This window comes from Syngnathoides biaculeatus, chromosome 12 (assembly GCF_019802595.1).
Source record: "Syngnathoides biaculeatus isolate LvHL_M chromosome 12, ASM1980259v1, whole genome shotgun sequence".
Lineage (NCBI taxonomy): Eukaryota > Metazoa > Chordata > Actinopteri > Syngnathiformes > Syngnathidae > Syngnathoides > Syngnathoides biaculeatus.
In genome coordinates this window covers 4,332,866-4,351,716 of record NC_084651.1, presented here as the reverse complement: position 1 = coordinate 4,351,716, position 18,851 = coordinate 4,332,866, and the positions used below count along the sequence as shown (strand labels likewise).

The 18,851-nt window shown below is 43.6% G+C and overlaps 2 protein-coding genes across 9 annotated transcripts in view; one reads left to right on the top strand and one right to left on the bottom strand.

The window, feature by feature from the left end:
• ccdc172 (coiled-coil domain containing 172) overlaps positions 1 to 18,851 on the top strand; it is a 119,203-nt gene that overhangs the window by 4,865 nt on the left and 95,487 nt on the right. For 5 of the 6 annotated variants that reach the window (XM_061837814.1, XM_061837815.1, XM_061837813.1 and 2 more), the window contains exons 4-9: positions 888 to 1,004; positions 1,088 to 1,247; positions 2,293 to 2,394; positions 2,464 to 2,566; positions 9,803 to 9,890; positions 10,061 to 10,503. In XM_061837814.1, coding sequence (XP_061693798.1) covers positions 888 to 1,004; positions 1,088 to 1,247; positions 2,293 to 2,394; positions 2,464 to 2,566; positions 9,803 to 9,890; positions 10,061 to 10,096 — 606 coding nt within the window. In that variant the 3' untranslated portion in view covers positions 10,097 to 10,503. Of the gene's footprint in view, positions 1 to 887; positions 1,005 to 1,087; positions 1,248 to 2,292; positions 2,395 to 2,463; positions 2,567 to 9,802; positions 9,891 to 10,060; positions 10,504 to 18,851 lie in introns of those variants that run through there. The other variant, XR_009797506.1, reaches the window with a different exon arrangement.
• On the bottom strand, positions 10,544 to 15,152 carry si:ch1073-126c3.2 (uncharacterized protein LOC555816 homolog). 3 transcript variants are annotated; one of them, XM_061837817.1, is made up of 8 exons: positions 14,989 to 15,152; positions 14,751 to 14,852; positions 14,586 to 14,668; positions 14,331 to 14,439; positions 12,886 to 12,998; positions 12,700 to 12,814; positions 11,439 to 11,560; positions 10,544 to 11,231 (listed from the first exon to the last, which is right to left on the bottom strand). In XM_061837817.1, the coding sequence occupies exons 2-8, from the start codon at positions 14,791 to 14,793 to the stop codon at positions 11,046 to 11,048; spliced, it is 771 nt and encodes a 256-aa protein (XP_061693801.1). In that variant the 5' UTR covers positions 14,794 to 14,852; positions 14,989 to 15,152; the 3' UTR covers positions 10,544 to 11,045. The 3 variants fall into 3 exon arrangements, with proteins under 3 accessions (XP_061693801.1, XP_061693800.1, XP_061693802.1); XM_061837816.1 differs by having other exon boundaries at positions 14,751 to 14,815; positions 14,989 to 15,149; XM_061837818.1 differs by lacking the exon at positions 10,544 to 11,231 and having other exon boundaries at positions 11,279 to 11,560; positions 14,751 to 14,815; positions 14,989 to 15,146.

Here is an 18,851-nt window from a genome sequence, read left to right as displayed (position 1 = left end):
CATAAGGGTCGCGGGGAGTGCTGGAGTCTATCCCAGCTGTCAACGGGCAGGAGGTGGGGTACACCCCGAACTGGTTGGCAGCCAATCGCGGGGCACATACAGACAAACAGCCGCACTTGCAATCACACTTAGGGACAATTTAGAGTGTCCAATTAATGTAGCATGTTTTTTGGGATGTGGGAGGAAACCGGAGCGCCCGGAGAAAACCCACGCAGGCGCGGGGAGAACGTGGAAACTTCACACAGGCGGGGCCGGGATCGAACCTGGGACCTCAGAATTGTGAGGCAAACGCTTTACCAGCTGCTCACCGTGCTAACATATGGACCAATTTTGTGTATCAGTTGAAAATATTTCAGATGGGAAATTTTTCAAGCCACTTTCACTTGAGCCTAGACCCTCGCGTGATATTTAAATTAAAAAAAAAAAAAAAAAATCTTCGATAAAATTCTGTATTTATAGTTTCTGGATTGACTGGGAACCAGTTCAGGGTGTAACCCGCCTCCTGCCCGTTGACTGAGACAGGCTCCAGCACGCCCCGTGACCCTCGTGAGGACAAGCGGGAAAAGAAAATGGATGGATGGATGGACGGGTTTTATTTTGACGTGTGGTGTATTACGACGTGCTGATGATGATGACAATAAAGTAGTGTGACAACTGTTGCCGTTCAGTTGCATCATCCTTGTGCCTCTCTCATCAAAATGTGCAAACAACAACAAAAAATACTGCTGAAAAATTAAGTTCAACTGTTCAGGTTATGGTGCATTTAATGTATGTTAATCTGTAAAAATTTGCTTTTTTTTTTTTTTTTTGTGTGAGGAGTTTATCTTCCGCTTGGCCTCTCCGGGCATCTGCCGTGTATTTGACCTCCATTGTCGTTTGGGTTGCAGGACCAGCAGTTGTCTGCGGTGAGGCTGCAGTGGGGCTTGATGAAGAAAAACCACCAGCAGATATCCGAGCAAGGCGAGGAGCTCCTCGGCGAGAAGGTTCACCTCCAGGAACGTCTGGTGCGTTCGTGTCGTCCCGTCGAGCGCGAGTTTACTTTCGCAACTCTTGAGAATTTTCCTCATTGCCCGACCTCGCGCACCAGGAAAGGATGAAGACGGCGTTGAAGGACGAGGAGCGAGAATTCCTGCGGGAGATCTGCAGCTTCAACTGCCGTTTCAGTCTCTGCGGGAGCACAGGGATGAGAGGCCGTACGCTCGCCGAAGACCTCGACCTGCACATGGAGCTGGACTCTTTGTACAAAGGTCATTAGGTACACTTTGAAATTGTCGATTCAGCTAATCCGTACATCACGGCCGGCCTCGCCGCCGTTTTATAAACTTTCCCCTGGGTTCACTTCTCACTCAGCAATAGTGTCCATGGTTGCCCTGCAACTGACTGACAACCAATTCAGGATCTAGTCCACGTTTTTCCCAAAAGTCAGCCAGGAAGTGGTCTAACCCCCCGTGACCTGAACCAGGACAAGTGGTCTTTAGCTGCAAGGACGGACGGTTTTCTTGCCTCACTTTTGTAATGCAAAGAGCAGAAGAGAACTCGAGATACTGCAACGTTACATGTGCCACTTTTTTTTTTTTTTTCTCCCCACCCCACAAGTAGAAGCTCTTCACATTACTGAGAAAGAAGCAAAACATTTACCGTAATTTCCGGCCTATAACCCGCGACTTTTTTCACACGCTTTCAACCCTGCGGTTTATGCGGCAATGCGGCTAATTTGTACATTTTTTTTCTAACAACCGCAAGGGGGCACTGAAGTGGAAAAGGTAAGGCTGAGACCGGTGGAATATATGTGCCGAGGAAGTGACTTTTACCGGTCCAGCCCTGTTAGAGCTGTGCTATTGTGTTACTGCCGTGTCTCAGTGATTTTTTTATTTTCATTTTCTTTCTTTCTTTAAACGGCCCTATTAACGTGGCGCAAGCGTTAGCATTACCGCGGTGCTAGCGTTAGACTCTCTTGTGTACCGTCTTTCTTTGTAAATATCTCGTGTTCCAATGTAGGCACTTGGTGCTTTTACACAGCTGCGGCGTATGGATGTACCAAATGGTATTTCCTTTACAAACGTACTGGTTGAGCCTTATAACCAGATGCGCTCTGTAGGCCGGAAATTATGGTATTTTTCTCATTTTTTTGGGGAGTTGATGAAAGTGTTTCAAAGTGTGATTCATATCAGGAGATATAAAGTAGATGCAGGGGTGGGTGGAGCGTTGAATATTGTCATGCTCACTTCTCATCAGTGAATTAAATTAAATCAGAAATTAGTTTGAGAATTTCTCTCGTTTTCCCCTTTTCAGACATGGAGGAGATGATCCAGAGTAACTCTCACACGAGCGACTTACTGAAACAGAAGAGGAGCCTCCAGATCGAACTGCAGGCGCTTAAAAGCGTACACGCAGGTGAACCAGCGTGCCGTGTGACGTGGAATTCATACTGAAGCCGAGTCCCGATCCAAAATCTCCGTTCAGACATGGAGAGGGAGCTGAGTGAGGCCCGAGAATTGACGGCAGTTCTGCGGGCCGAAAGCCACGCTGCCGGTCAGAAGGCTTTCACGGACAGCGCCGTCGTCAAGTGAGTGTTATACAAGAATACAAGCAAACACGGTCGAACGGATGTCAAACTAAAAAAAAAAAATATTTCGTATCACCGTAAGCCCCTAGAACATTTTGTTCTTTGAAGATTGACACACGGCCTTTCGCCGTTGTTTGGGCTTCAGGACCAGCAACCCCTTCCCTTTCCGGGCAGGTTTAATATAATTGAAAATTTTAAGTCCATAGTTTCATTTTCTGAAAATATCAGATTTTTCTCTGCAGAATTTCATTTGGTCCAGAGAGGGTTAAATATCAGGACAGTCAAGTCTGTATTTATTCAATGATTCAATGAAAATAATTTGCACAATTATAAATTGTTCCTAAAACTTTATAAATGAACAATTCTAAAAGGTAAAATATAAAATAAATGCTTCGAATTTAAATGTGAAAAAATTTGGTAGTTGGCTTACTTTCACAATTTTATGAAAGCTTAAAATGCTAAAAAAAATAAATTTGTGAGTTGTCGGGATGCACCAATGCCACGTTTTTCAGACTAACACTTACTTCTGAGTACTCGCCAATACAGATACTTGGGCTTGCCATTACGTCTTTCAATATCGATGACTAATGTTTTCATTGTATTTTGTTGGAAAAAATGCAAACTTTTAATGAACACGGTACAGGTTTTCCCCAAATATAAATTGTATCCACAATGAAATATTTAAACATGATTTACAGAACTGTATATGAGAGCTTGGTATCAGCATTGGAGCGGTTTTATGAGTACGATTATAGACATGCGGTACTGGTAGTGCTGGACCCTATCCCGGCTGTCATCAGGCAGGAGGCGGGGGACCCCCTGAACTGGTTTCCAGCCAATCGCAGTGGCACAAGGAGACAGACAGCCCCACTCACAATCACACCTCGAGACAATTTAGAGCACTGGTGTCAAACTCAAGGCTCGGGGGTCGGATCCGGCCGACCGCATGGTTTCATGTGGCCCGCGAAGGGAAGTCATCGGCGTCAAAATCTGTGATTCTGGTGAAAATGTGTCCCAACATTTGAAATGTTCATATACTATAAATGATATGTTGAGGTATTATCAGCATTTTTGTGTTACCAAATATGAACAATGGTTGAAAACCCCATTATGTGTGATTTCTGAATCAAAAAGTCATAAATTTCACGTGTAAATATGATGAGGCGATTCAGGATTTCTATGGTTTCACCATAACGGCCCTCTGAGGGAAACCGACACGATAATGTGGCCCGCGACGAAAATGAGTTTGACACCCCGATTTAGAGTGTCCAATTTGATGTTTCATGTTTTTGAGATGTGGGAGGAAACCCACGCAGGCACGGGGAGAACATGCAAACTCCACACAGGCGGGTACGGGATTGAACCCGGGACCTTGGAACTGTGAAGCCAACCCCTTTCCAGCTGCTCCGCCGTGCCGCCTCCACTTTCATTTCTAAAATTTTAACAAAGCGTTTTTCATTGTCAAATAAGCACTGGTAAACTTTTTATTATTATTTTTATTACGCGCGTGACCGTAAGAATCCGTCTTGCTTCGCACGTGGCACACACCGAGCATCAAACCGAGCAAGCAAGAGCTCCAGAGGCAGAAGGAACAAAAAGCAATAAAGTGCAGCTTTGTGTCAAAGGCTGTTTGGAGGCGTCCCGCTGTTGAAATATTCCAGGCCGAGTGCGCTGCGATGTTTAATTGGTTGTGAAAGCGAGTCCTCGCTTCCATCTCGGGGTGTTTGCTTCCTAATAAACGGACGTCTCGCCGGCAGGCTTCCATCACTCCTCTAACGTTAAATTCGCTTAAGCGGGCTGCGCCGCCGCCGTCCTGCTGGCCTCAGTCCTTTTTCCAACAATGTTAAAAATCACAATTTGGCATAATTAAACTGTCATTGCTTCTTTAACCACGCAGCACAATCGGGCCTTGCGTCCAGGCCGTCAGCTTTTGAATGAGGAAGCAGGCAGGTTGGAGCTTTTAGTGAGGACGCTTAGCAGCAAGCCCCACGTGAGGAATTACTGTATAATATAATATACCGTATCGTGTTAGACCCCCTCTATATATTTTTGAGACACGTGTGTAACATGTTATAATAGAAGTTGTTTGTAAATACCGTACCGTAACACCAAGGTTAAGTACTGTTAGCCCATCAACAGCATTTGTGCTTATATTTTAGTTTTGAGCTAGTGGGCGGTGGAGAAACTCGAATGGTTTGGTTCAACATTTTGGTGTCGAACTGTCGCCTTTCCACACTCTGTATTTGTATGTCGATGCTCCAAGTGTGTTAAATTAGCAGTTGTTTGAAGGTTGATGATTGCGTAACGATGTTAATTTTGGTGTTTAAAGGTCTAGTGTCATCCCTATAAACATTCTAAAACAGATACTGAAATGAAAAATACATATAAGTATATTCACTTCAATGTCTACACGAAAAATTAAATTTGAACGGAGAGCGCGTCATCCATGCGCAAAGTTGTGGAAGTATAATTCGACATCCAAGTGGTCGCCATATTGGCTGCATCTACTGCCTGTGACATCACCCCGCACATTCGCTGTTGAAAACACGCTTTGCCACATACTATGGGAGACGAACACGCTTCTGACACGGAAGAAGAGAACACCTCACAACCGAGTGAAGTGACCGGGGCGATATTACCCTTTCGTTTCGAGCCATATTTAGATGATATCCGGATCACGGCCAAACCACCTCCGCGCGGCAGTAATTAGAAGAACGCCGCCCGCGAGTGACGAAGACACCGTGGCAAAACCGCCTCCCCGTCAGATCCACGAAGAGCCACCACGACTTTGGCTGGCTCGGCCCTGTCGACAAGGCCGGTCGCGATCCGTCCTTCAGCGGCTGCTGCACGGGAGCCTTCCGATGCGCACATCGACACGTTTAGCACCCCTGACTTACGGATTACGCCTTCTCCCAACTATTTTTTTTTTTTTTTTTTGTAGCTGTATACACACCTACCTCTCATTTGGAACCCACGAAGCTCTCGTCCTTTGCACACCTGCTAACCATTTTTCACGACGAACCGGATCTTTTGGAAAAGTATGAAAAGCGAATCCATCCTCCCGAGTACTTGCGCAATACCCAGCAAATACAACGAGCCGGCATTTTGGCTAACACGAAGGAACACCGAGCTAACTTCCCACACGTAAAACTAATAGAAACAAACGAGTCCTCTTGAGTGCGCGACTGCCCCGTACGTCACTTCCTGCTTCTTCACCAAAACAAATCTCTCGAGAGGATTTTCATGGCGAAAGTTACAAAATGAGAAATACGTCAAAATCATGTTCTGTGGTGGTGGGAAAAAAAACGTATGGATCCTTACCGGCTGCTGTGTTTTCATTAATAACATACTAAAAATCATGCATTTCACGACAGTGGACCTTTAAACGCTGGAGTTACATTCAAATGTTTAGCGTTCAATAAGAGTCGGACGCGATGTTAGATTCGTCCCAAGCGGAGAACAACTTCCGTAACGTGACGTGACGTGACTTAGCCAGGCGCTGAATGAACGCGACTGCTGCCTGTCGGTGCTCCGCCAGGTTGGTGGGCCTTATTTCATTAGGGATGGAAAATCAATAATCTTCCCGGAAGCAAGGACGGGTCATTGTTATTGCTAATGCTGCTACTTTTGATGATGTTTCGCCATTTGTGCATTGATATACGACTCTCCACTGTGTGTGGGGTGAATACTGCTGCTTGGACACTAGGCAGTTACTATATAGACTCAAGATACATGTGTATATACTGTTACATACAATGTTATACTGTTATTCATATTTATACCTCTTTGCATTCGTTTTTCTAATGTGACTTTAGATTACGTCAATGTCATCATAAGCAGCAAGCTATCATTAATACCTAATTATCACTGCCAAACTGCTAAGATTACACTTCCCACTTTGGAATGATTATAAAAATGTGACAAGCATATTTAAGAATAAATTGAATACTTAGTAAATACCAAGATGGAATGTATTAATTCACAGGTATCAAACTCAAGGCCTGGGGGCCAGATCTGGCCCGCTGCACAGTTTTATCTGGCCTGCAAAGGAAAATCATTTATGCCAACTTCCATGTTTCTTGTTGAAATCTGTATCCAAATTTTAAATTGCATGATCATAAGTGATAACGTTGAGGTACTGCGAGCGTTTTTATGTTTTCAAACATCGACAATGGTTAAAAAAAAAAATACCTTTTGATTTCTGATTACAAAAGTAATTCATATATTTCACGTGTCAATATGATGAGGCGATAAATGATTTTTATGGTTGAATTCATAACGGCCCTCTGAGGGGAAACCAGAACGACAATGTGGCCCGCGTCAAAAATGAGTTTGACGCCCCTGTCTTAATCCCTTGCTCAGATGCTACTTTTTAGTTTTGTTTCTCCGTTATTGGTTGTACTATGTTATTAATGCGATAGTATAGATAGTTGATACAATACAATACAATGTGTCTGTAGTACCTACGTATCTACTGCAATATATCTACTGTGTACTACTGTGTCCTAGTGACCCTGTTGACATTATGAGCAAGAATGTAGGTTGTTTGTATTGTGTCTTTGTCACGCTATTGGCTTTTGCCGACCCCCCCCCAACGAGCTGACCCTAAATCATGCACGTGCATGGCGTGTCTTCTTCATCCATCAGCCTCATTAAAGCGACCCTTCATTAGCCTCTCGGTCCGATTGCCCCCCCAGGAAGTGCCGAGGATGTGCCTCGGCTCATTCTTACGATCCCCAACCATCAATCCCGCCCCTGGGCGCTTCCGCGCTGTCGTTCTAAGAGGCATATTTAACTCTCTCTGCGTATCGACTGGTGGAAATTGAATGCGTGTCAATTTGAATGAGTGCTGGATTCGTTCGAAAAGTGGTCCGTCTGCACATTGTTTCGCTTTCACCGACGCGTACGATTTTGAGAAATGCACGTGTGGGATTTTCTTCCTGCTACACAAGATGGTGCCGAAGTCCGGAAAAGGGCAATATTGAGCATTTGGGGCTTATTAAGCAGAAGAACGGAATAAACCCTTTTAACAATTGTAGTTTATTCCGTTTAAAAAAAAAAAACAAAAAAAACACAACCACTGACATTTGGAAAAATGTAATTTTAACTGAGTTGCAACGTTTCCTCTAATTTTTGACGTGTCTTGAGCAAACACGCTAAGCCCGTGAGCGCCCCCTTTGACCACTGTGGGCAGCATCAGGCGTATGCACTGTGGTCAGATCGGTGTCATCCATTGAAGTTACATGCCTCATTAAAAGAGAAGAGTCAGATTACAGCATTTTCGTTCCCATCAAAAAATTTTTAAGAACAATTTTGTTTTTGCAAACTTGCAATGAAAATGTCAACAAACAAAAAAACATTACAATAAAAATACACACCAAGCCAAATATCAACTATAAATTAGAAATGTTACTTCCAACTTTTCCTTTTTTTTTTTTTTTTTTTTTTAACCCACAATGGTATCCCTGTCGGAAATTACGTTGACTTTGATGGTAATATTTAGTGCTTTTATGATACGTCGAACTATTTAAAAAAAAAAAAAAAACCAAGAGTGGGAAAGCGCTTTTGTTTAACAACGTGACAAGATTGACCGGAAATGTCAAAATGCTCAGTCCTATTGGCATGGCCACTTAAACCTCGGCACAATGCGGCAAAAATTCGGAAAATCGGATAATAGGTTTTGAAGAAATGTGTATGTGGGAGGTTTTTTGTGTCCCCCAAAAAAGTATTTTTGTGTTATATCGAAAATCTAAACTAAAAATGCTTCATTATTATTTTGTGTTTTTTGCAAACTTACACTGAAAATGTCAACAAACAAAAAAAAATACATTGCCAACCAAACCAAGCCTTCGTCATCTTTTCTCACCATTGCGACACACACTTTCTATGATCAGTCGCAACGTATACTTTGTTGAAGTCATAAATTATAAATTTGAAATGTCGCTTCCAACTTTGTTTCATTTTTTTTTTTTAACCCACAATGATTACCCCATCTGTTTTTCTTTGTGTAAAACTGAATTATTGCTTGCTGAATATCTTTAGCGATGCGTGTTGAAAGCTGAATGATGCTACCAAACAGTTTTAGGGTGATTGTTATGATGTCCCCTATTTTTAAAATACAGAATTAGCTTTTTGTGCACGGTTTTGTCTGTGCTTTCATCTTCGATCAAGCTACGCCAAGGTGGAATTTTAACATTATACACCATCTCATCCTGTGCTTTCTACATCGGCTTCAGACCAGACCTTTTTTACTCAAAAAAGAGAAAATCTCGTCCAGTTTCATCACTTTTTCTTCATTATTCACATACTCCGACAGTCATTAAAGCAACAGCATTTCTGTTATTATTATTATTTTTTAACTTTTACCATTATTATCGAAAGTAAACATAAGCAGCATGTCTAACTCGTCTTTGCTGTACGTTGCCCAGTTGCTACACTCCTAGTAGTGGTAGTTTGGTTCGGTTGAAAAAAACAAAAACTCCAGAAACTGCTGCCCTTGGAGCAAACAACAGGCTTGTTTCATTTTCTCAAGTTATAATTGCAACGTAACGACACCGTCTCCAGGCATAAATGTCCAACTCGGAGACGACCGGGAGATATTTTGGAGCATCTTAGGCCGTTTCAGATCGAAGGAAATAGAAATACCGTACAAACCTCGGTTCTCGACCACGATCCGTTCCAGAAGGTGGATCGAGAAGTGATTTGTTCGAAATCCAAGTGAATATTTCCCATTACGATTAGTGGAAAAAGAAATAATCCGTTCCAAGCCCAATGGCTTTTTAAAGCATTTTTTTTCACTAGCTTTTGCTGATAATAAACTGTATCGTAGAAATACATATATGGTTTAAATACTTTATATAATGAAATAATTTAACAAATATATTCATTTTCTTTGCTTAAAATGTGTGCTTTACTAGTAGAGTAGGCTAGGCTGGGAGTGCATTGCCGTATCTGTAGCGACTCGGCCCCCACAAATACAGTGGAGCCTGAGTTTTTCCTGAGTATCCCAGAAGGTCTGACAAAAAACAAAATATACAAAATCATAAGCAATATTTACCACTGCAGATCATGCAAATGCTATTAATCTGTTACAGGAAAGAAAAAAAAATGTCATTTTACGGAGAATAACTGTAGCTTCGGAAACAGTGAAACAAATGTTAGATAGATAGATAGATAGATAGATAATCCATAAATTCTTTTCATTTTGCATTCGACTCACTTTTTTTATTTGGCCAGGTTGAGGAAGGAGCTGGAGATGCACCAAGAGGGAGACATGGAACTCCTGCTGGAGACCCTCAAGATGGAAGTACAACACCTCCAGAGCGTACGTAATTTGTCACATGTCACTGTTAGTTAAGCCAAGATGGCCGTACCACGGGCGGGCTTGGTTCTGACACAGCGAGTGCGTAGTTATTGTAACATGTCACACTACACCACTCCGTTGGTTATTTCTAACTTTTAGTCACGTTGTCCTTTGAATGTTCTTCCCTGTAGAAGGTGGACAGCCGAAAGGGTGTCGAGAAGATTTAGAAGGTGCACATTGTGGTTCTTGTTTGTGGAAAGAAGACTTACCAGGTTGTTACCATGGTGAAATGAAACAAGTTGGGAAATTCCAAAGTCTGTTTATTTTGATACAAAAGACACTTGAAACCTGTATAAATTATTTGGATTAGCAATTTACGAGATTTTAAGATGCACTTTTGTTTTCCCTCAGTCAGCAAAGGCCTGATTATAAGCTCTAAAATATGTTATAATAATACAGGATAACTGCACATCTAGATGTATCATTATCCTGGGATTTGGGGAAATTTATTTACTTTCCATACCATTTCATTGTCCACCAGTGTGGACAAACAAGTCAGCGATTGTGATTGTGCGCTGGGCTTTGGTAAATGTAGTCCAAAATGATATTCCTGAAAAAAATATCTGCAAAATGACTCGCGAGTCCTGTCAGTTATTTTTAGTGGAGTCGAGGTGTTCGATTATGATTATTATTTCGATTATTTCACAGTAGACTGGAAAGATGCTGAATACTAGAAAAAGGATTTCAAATGTTTTGACAGTGTTGCTCGTCAGTGGTGCTATGCTGCCCTCTAGTGTGAAGTTTGTAGAATGCCACTGCTCTCATTTGAGTGTGCAGTTTGTAGACTGTCACTTCAATTTCACACCAGGCCAGTCACTATCTCACTTCTCCATTACTTGACCTGATCTAATTGAGTTTACTGCATTTAACATCATAAAAATAGGAAGGCGAGTTCAGGTCAGTTTGTCAACTTTGTTTTTCCTCCAACAAAAATGTACCTTCTTTTGGATAATTTAAAACATTGCAGCTACAATAGCACAAGTGAAATGCTCTGACCAAAATACCCAAAAATTCAGTAATCAGTTTACAAGCCAGTTTTTTTAGGAGGCGGTCCTGTGTCAGTGAAACAAAGGACGTATACTCGCATGTTTGTTGGTGAAGGCAGCACTTCGCACGTCATGTGTGCACGATTACAGGCGCAAAAATAAGACGGGTGGTGCCAACGGCTTCACTGAGGAAGCAAGTGGTTGCCAACGGCGTCAGTTCTGCGTACCTTTTGGGACTTGACAAGTCACGGGTGGAAAAACGTGACATCACGGTTGGTGAGAAGCTCACAAATTGATGCAAGTGTTTGGGGTCGTTCACATCTCACTTGTGTGGGGGAGGTACCCCAGAAAGGCAACAATTAGCCACATTATTTCAAACTCATCTATGCTTTTATTCACAGGCCAAAATCACCGAGTTTAAAAGCAAGACGTTTGATTTTCCACATCAGCGCCTTGTACACCGGGATTTGAATTCTCAGCCACACACCAGGCACAGCGACTCAATGTCTCCGTTATGATCCTTGAGCTCTTTTTTGACCACTTTAAGGACGTTGCGCTTGGTGTGTTCACTCTGCTTGATGGTCAGGCAGTCCTCGCCTTTGGCGAAGTACATGGTCTTGGACCCCGCCACTTGAAGAGTCGCTTCTAGAGGCACCAGAGAACGTAGAAAAGCGCGGCAGGGTTAATATCAGTCAGTCACATTTGACGAGCGCGACCGTCATATCTGCACAGTCAAGCACAAAAAAAAACCAACAAAAAAAAAAGTGTAAAATTTGTTACAAGTAGGAAAAAAATTTTTTCAAATCATTAATTTGTTTATTTCATAAACACTAACTAAACAATCAGTATTCACCCGGAAACGGGAAATGCAAGTTAACCGTACTGTGCATGTCCGAAGTGATGCCAAACGCGCATGTACGTCCAAAGTCATCGACATCATGAGCCACGTCAAAGGAAATTCAGTCACACCAGGGGCGCGCAATGAGTCGAGCGCGAGACTGTTTAAAAAAAAAAAAAAAAAAAAAAAAAAAGACGTCGAGCGCATGCACATAAAGGCGCGTTGTAGCAAGCCGGCCTGTTTATAGCAGTCGCGACGATGCACGTGTGCAGCTAACTGTGTTAAGCATGAGATTGTGATTTACTTTGACTTGATCTAAGTTCTAACGGTCATTTTCCCCCGTGGTACGCGTTATCTTGAAGTTAAAAACTTTTCCCCTCTGCATACCTTCGGAAAATATGGATCTGCTCGCTTTGATCAATGGATTGACAATAGATAGCGCCGTAAATTACAATAATAAATCACGATTACCAACAGGAATGTTCGTTAAGGTGTATCGCTAGCTTGTCGCCACTAACGCCGATTATGAGCTAAACATTTCAGCATTTTCAAAACATTGTTTATTCCTTGACCGGCCAGTGCATTTAACTTTTCTTCAGATCAAGAATTTTTATTGATGAAATATTTCAAATACAGTTTTATATCATGTTCCACTAATAACAGTTGAAATTGGAAATTATCATTAGTTTGAAATGTTTCTATTTTAGTTATGCGTTTATTTTATTTTAAATTTATAGTTATGTGATATTAATTCAGTAAATTATTTTAAGGTCTTGAGATTCCATCTCCAATCACACCCGCAACTTATCTGGGAGCATGACTGTCCACATTTGTGCATTTTTCCAAATGTAGTCGTTCAGTACCAGAATTCAACTTCATGTGATACACTCTGGAAGCTCCCTTATTAAAAAAAAAAAAAAAAATGTCCTTCCACTTTTGCACCCACCGTGACAAACAGCCAGCTTGTTTCCACCCACGTAGTGACTCCTCCACTTGTAACCCGTCGCCGCGCTGCACTCGTCAAACACTCGACTTCTCCTCAGGAAGGCGAAGTCGTATCCCTGCGCCGGGGGGTGTTAATTTTTTCCAACTTCGCCCCGCTTCTCCTCCCCCCGTCATGGGCGACACTTACATGGTTGCACAGGGGCTTGCAGTAGCGAACGTTAGAGACTGTGGCGCACGCCAAGCCTCCGTTTTGGGGAACCTCGGGCTCCGGGCAGTCCACGGGCTCGGCTCCTTGGCATTCTGGATGCAAAATCGGAACTTTCAACAAGTCATTTGTTTACGTGGGCAAATGTCTCTGAGAGCATCCATTTTCTTTGCCACTTATCCTCACGAGGGTCAAGGAGGCGGGGTACACCCTGAACCGGTTGCCAGCCAATCGCAGGGAACACAGAGACAAACAGTCACACTCACAACCACACCTAGGGGCAATTTAGAGTGCATGTTTTTGGGATGTGGGAGGAAACCGGAGTGCCCGGAGAAAACCCACCCAGGCATGGGGAGAACACGCAAACTCCACATAGGTGTGGTCCGGGATTGAACCCGGGTCCTCAGAACTCTGAGGTCAACGCTTTACCAGCTACTCCACCGTGCCGCCTCTGAGAGCATATATGGAGAATTTATTGGATCGTGAGGAGAGTGTTGATCCATTTTCAACAGCGCTGGACCTCGTTCGGCTCTGGTGGCCCATCAATAGCAGTCATACTTGCACCTATGGACAATTTAGTCTGACTAAGTGAAGCTAACGTGTTTTTGTGAATGTGGGAGAAAAAAAAAAAACCTTGTAGCTGAAATGAAAGACAAACAATTGAGCAGATTGGTATATGTATTATTGTAACATGAGGTTGCTAAAATATGAGAATATTTTACAAAGTGAGCTCCTTTTCTATCTTGCATTTCATGACATACTTTTCTCCGGTTACATCTGCAAGAAATGCATATAATAACCGAAGAAAAACCTAAAATCACTTGTTTGCTTTGTTCAGAAATGCAAACGCACATGAAAAAAAAAAAAAAAAAAACATACTGTATGACTTCAGAGGAGTTTTTTGTTTTTTTTTTTACAATTTAACCATGCCAATTTTTTTACCTCATATTCAGAATTGTGCTAACAGATGTAATGATTCTCACTTTGTACGTTTCCTCACTCCAATTTCTTGAAAAATTTGTGTAATACTGTTGACATAGCAAATAGAGTAATTTGTAGTTTGTGGCAGGCGGCACGGTGGATGAGCTGGAAAGCGTTGGCCTCACAGTTCTGAGGTCCCGGGTTCAATCCCAGAACCGCCTGGGTGGAGTTTGCATGTTCTCCCCGTGCGCTACCGGTTTCCTCCCACACCCCAAAAATATGTAACATTAATTGGAAACTCTAAATTGCCCCAAGGTGTGATTGTGAGTGTGGCCGTTTGTCTCGACGTGCGCTGCGATTGCCTGGCGACCGGTTCAGGGTGTACCCCGCCTCCTGCCCGGATAGGCTCCAGCAGTCCCGCGACCCTTGTGAGGATAAGCGGCTATGAAAACAGATGGATCCTTCACACGTGATTAGCTGTCACAAATGTAGGTGGATCTTTTTACCTCTCAGTTGTTGTGTGTGCAGCTTGTCGGTCAGGTTTCTCAAGGAGACCAGCAGGGTGGCCCTCTGCTCCGGGGTCCAATCCTGCTTTCCGCCGCACTCTCCTGCCACCTGGCGTATCAAACCAGGGACACATTTTAACGTGCCATTTCTTTGGAGCACAAACACAAATATTTGGGTCCATTTCAAAACAGGAACGGTTGTCCATCCATCCATTTATTATCCATTAGACGTCAAACGCTGGACTTTAGAAATACCTCAAGATCGGACGTTAGGTCCTCCAGAAACCGAGAGGTGCAGTTCTTCATGCTAGCATCAGCCTGTCGAGAGGACTGAAACACTGCCAAGAGGAGGGGGGAAAAAAAAGAACATAAAATAAGAATCACATTGAAATATACATAATCTCTTTCTGCTAACATTACCTGCTAGCAAGCAGACATGCACCAGTATTCCTTTAAGTGGCATTTTTGTAGGTTGTCCAGCACAACTAAAACGCAAGCAGGCAGCGAAGTTATTGACGTGGCCTTTGGGAGCAAAGTTTACAGAATTGGTCAATACTAAAGTCAACAGCGAGTGACAACACCGATAGGCAAAGTTAGCAGAGGTTCTTGGTTCTTGCTATCTTTTTAATTCTGCATTTGAACTACGTTCCAAGTTCACCTGAACCGAGGGGATTCGCAAGTGTAGCGCTTCACGCTGCTAGATGTCCGCTAAGTGTCGCGTTGCCGACTGAAACGGGATCCGCGGGGCTGCAATTTTTAAAAGAGTCCAGGATGTGCCCCCCCCCCCCCCAAGCTCAGCTAATGACAATTGGAAGCCGCCGACGGTCACCATGACATCTGGATAAACAAAAACACCTGCTGCTCATCTCATTTCTCCTTTTGCAACTTCCAAGCTCCTCCCACCAGAAATTCGAGACGTGGGTGTTAACGGGGGCGGCACGGTGGGCTCAGCTGGAAAGGGTTGGCCTCACATTTCTGAGGTCCCGGGTTCAATCCCGGACCTGCCTGTGTGGAGTTTGCCTCTTCTCCCCGTGCCTGCGTGGGTTTTCTCCGGGTGGGCACTCCGGTTTCCTCCCACATCCCAAAAACACGCAACATTAATTGGACACTCTAAAATTGCCCCTAGGTGTGATTGTGAGTGCGGCTGTTTGTCTCGATGTGCCCTGCGATTGGCTGGCGACCGGTTCAGGGTGGACATCGCCTCCTGCCCGTTGACAGCTGGGATAGGCTCAAGCACTCCCCTCATGAGGATAAGCGGCTAAGAAAATGGATGGATGGATGCCGTCCCACGATTGACCAAGATTGCCTCGCGATCGACGCATTGAGCACCCCTGCGATAGGTCCTGACCTCATATGTATTGTACCTTGAAAATTTGTTAAAAGTTAATCCGATATCATTTAATGGTGTTTTGACAAGATTTTTATCGGCAATTACGAATGTTCGCGAGTCACATGACTTGAAAACAGGAAGCGACGTCTCCCGCGCGCAAACAAAGGAATACACAATCACGGACAGCGCCGGTTTCTCGTATTTATCCTCACCTGATGAAGAAACGGCAGTATCGGCTGATCGGGAAGACGGAGGAATACTTCCATACAGATTTGAACGTGTGGCTGGAAATAACGGTGAATATTTTTGAGACGATAGAAGCGATGTCACGAACCTCTGGTACGGGGGGGGCGGAGCCAAATGCAGGACTTCTAGGCAGAGGCATAATGTTCAACGTAGTTCATTCCGGAAACAGGGTCATACACGGTGTAGCAGTCCGACAAGGCAGAGGACCCTTGTGAGGATAAGCGGCAAAGGAAATGGATGGATGGATGCATATTAACAGAGGAAGGAAGGAGGTAGAAATGTTTTGGGAAATTGAGACCGTCATTCCTTGGTGACGCCATTTCATTCCATTAACAATGATATGACACCATTGACGCATGTCACAAATGAACCTTCTGTGGGATTAAATTGACGTCAAATATAAATATCACACAATTTTGCAGGTGCAAAACCGATTGTGATTGTTCTATGCTAAGCCCATTTCCTGGTCCTGTCAGCCAAGCTCCCTCCCGATCAGGGTCTCCGTTTGACCTGAAAATGTAATTTTTGTGACGAGGACGCGCACCGATTTGGGAAATTCCCGCACGCTTCTTTCGGCGACGTCCGTCCTGTTGGGGGTGCTGTTTTGCCACGCGATTTCCGCGGGCAGGCTTCGGTGAGCGAGACCGCGTTCGCGCCATATGTCAGCACGAAAGCAAACATCGGCGCCGCCGAGCGTGTGAATAATAGAAGGTGATGTGATCCATTATGGATGCGTGACAATCAGCAGCCGCATGAATAATTGAAGCTTTTAGCAGAAATGATTGAGCTCATTAACGCGCACAATTGTCTCTTTGCCTTTGATTCCAGCTGCCCCGGAGACTTGTCATCGTTTTTCAGCGCGCCGCCGTTGAACTCTTTGCCTTTTACGTTTCGTCTCTCCCGCTTTGTGCTGGCGTGTAGGTTTTTTTTTTTTTTTTTTTTTTTTTACCGTTTTTATCCCGTCAAATCAGAGTGAAGCTGTGAACGCTGCGATGCGGTAGCTCCACCCACCGCCGTTTGTCGAGAAGCCGTTCGTGGCGACGTGAGACGGCGCCGTGACCGGCGTGCGCGTCCTCGTCCGCCGTGCGTGCAGAGGATCAGTGAGCAATTCGGTGTTTGCAATTTTCATCTTTTTAAGAACACATATGATGAAGTCGCCGACTGCCGTGGATGTTTCCACCTACCAACTGCTCCACCTACTGGAGACAATTAGGTACTTGCTGATTGACAAAAACTTGCAAATCAAGGTACCCCTGGACCGCCTTTGGTGCGGTTAGCGTGGGATCGATTCCCGCTAAGTCAGGGGTGCCCGGACTTTTTTTTTTTTACCCAAAGTTCTACTTTTCAAGCAGCCAGCCTCTTGCGATCGATGGGGTGGGCGAAGGGCGTAGATGTTTTTTTTTTTTAGAATGACCAATGATGAAATAGAATGTCCAAGTCACAAAGATCTACCCAGCACAAAAATGCAAAACAGATTTATAAGTATATTTATAAGTATATATTTGGGATTCTTTACGTGTAAATGTACGTTTGTGTGCCTTACATAACCGTATGAGTCAATTGCACAACACAACATATTTAACTATAAACATTATTTGTAACTATCTAAGTTCACGTTGACGATCACTAAACCCCAAACGAACCAACGGAATGTCGGCGTCGTATTTTCCATAAACAGTGAGAAAATGGCGTACTGTGACTGATGAGGCAAACTCACTTCGAAAACGACATTGCGGAAAATCAGTCGGCCTCCCATTCTGTATGAAAATGATATGATTTTGTCTTCTTCTTTACTCCAACATCCATGCTAATGTTTGATAAGATTTCTTAAGCGAGGGCTAAAAATAGGGGGCCGTTGTTTTTCCCCTGCGCGGCGCGCTAAAGGTCAGAAAAATACGGCTGTCTTTTTTTTTTCCGGCACGCCATCGCGATCGACCTCAAACTGCCTCGCGATCGACGCATTGCGCGCCCCTGCGCTAAGCGACGGTGTCGATTAGCTGCCCTGTGACTGACTCGCGACCAATTCGGAGCGTAGTCCGCCTTTCGCCCGTCGCTAGCTGGGATAGGCTCCAGCTTTCCTGTGATCCTTGTGAGGATAAGCGGCTTGGATAACAAATGAATTTCTGGTTTATAGAAAACGTAAATCATGTCTTTTGAATTCAAATCGCCAGGCAATTTGCTTTTTCTCCTGATCCTGAACAAACTTTAAAACATATATTCCCTCCAGCATTAATATAATGCAACTTTAAATATGTTTTTATCAATTTTAGGAAATCTGATTTCATATTCAAGCACTGGCCGCCAATCTGAGATTAGCCCCAGCTCACTGGCGGCCTCATTGGCATTCCGGAACATGCTAGGCTAGCGAACCAGCGTTGTTTAAAAAATGGCTAATAACGCGCGTTACTTTGTTATAGTCGCTTTTGTGCGTTTATCGGCGTCGTAAACACATTTTACAGCCCCGCTCAGACCTTTTGTGGGATTCGTGTGAAAATTGCGTCAGATGGAAGGAAGTTAAACAGGTTTTTAATTTGCAACATCGCTCCGATCTCCCGTCGCGAGCCATCAAACGTCGTAAGGGGTGGCGGAAAGCCGCGGAATGTTCTTTACTGCTTTCCTCATTAATTAACCAGGATGTGAGTGCGCAGGTGGGATAAGGTCAGGCCTCATAAACCAGCAATTAAGAGCACGTTTGTACTTTTAACAAACGCATACTATGTATTTTCCTTTTCACAATTATTAAATTCTGTACATACAGAATTTACCGATAGATTTATTGATCAAAGAATGGCTTGTCCTATCAGAGTAACACTATTATTTTTACATCCATTTTTTTCATCTTCATCTCTCTGAAGTTTATTGATTTCTTTCTAGAAATAAACAATTTGCATGGACAGTATTGTTTATTTTTGAATCAGTCATTGGTTTATTGAACCTACAATGTA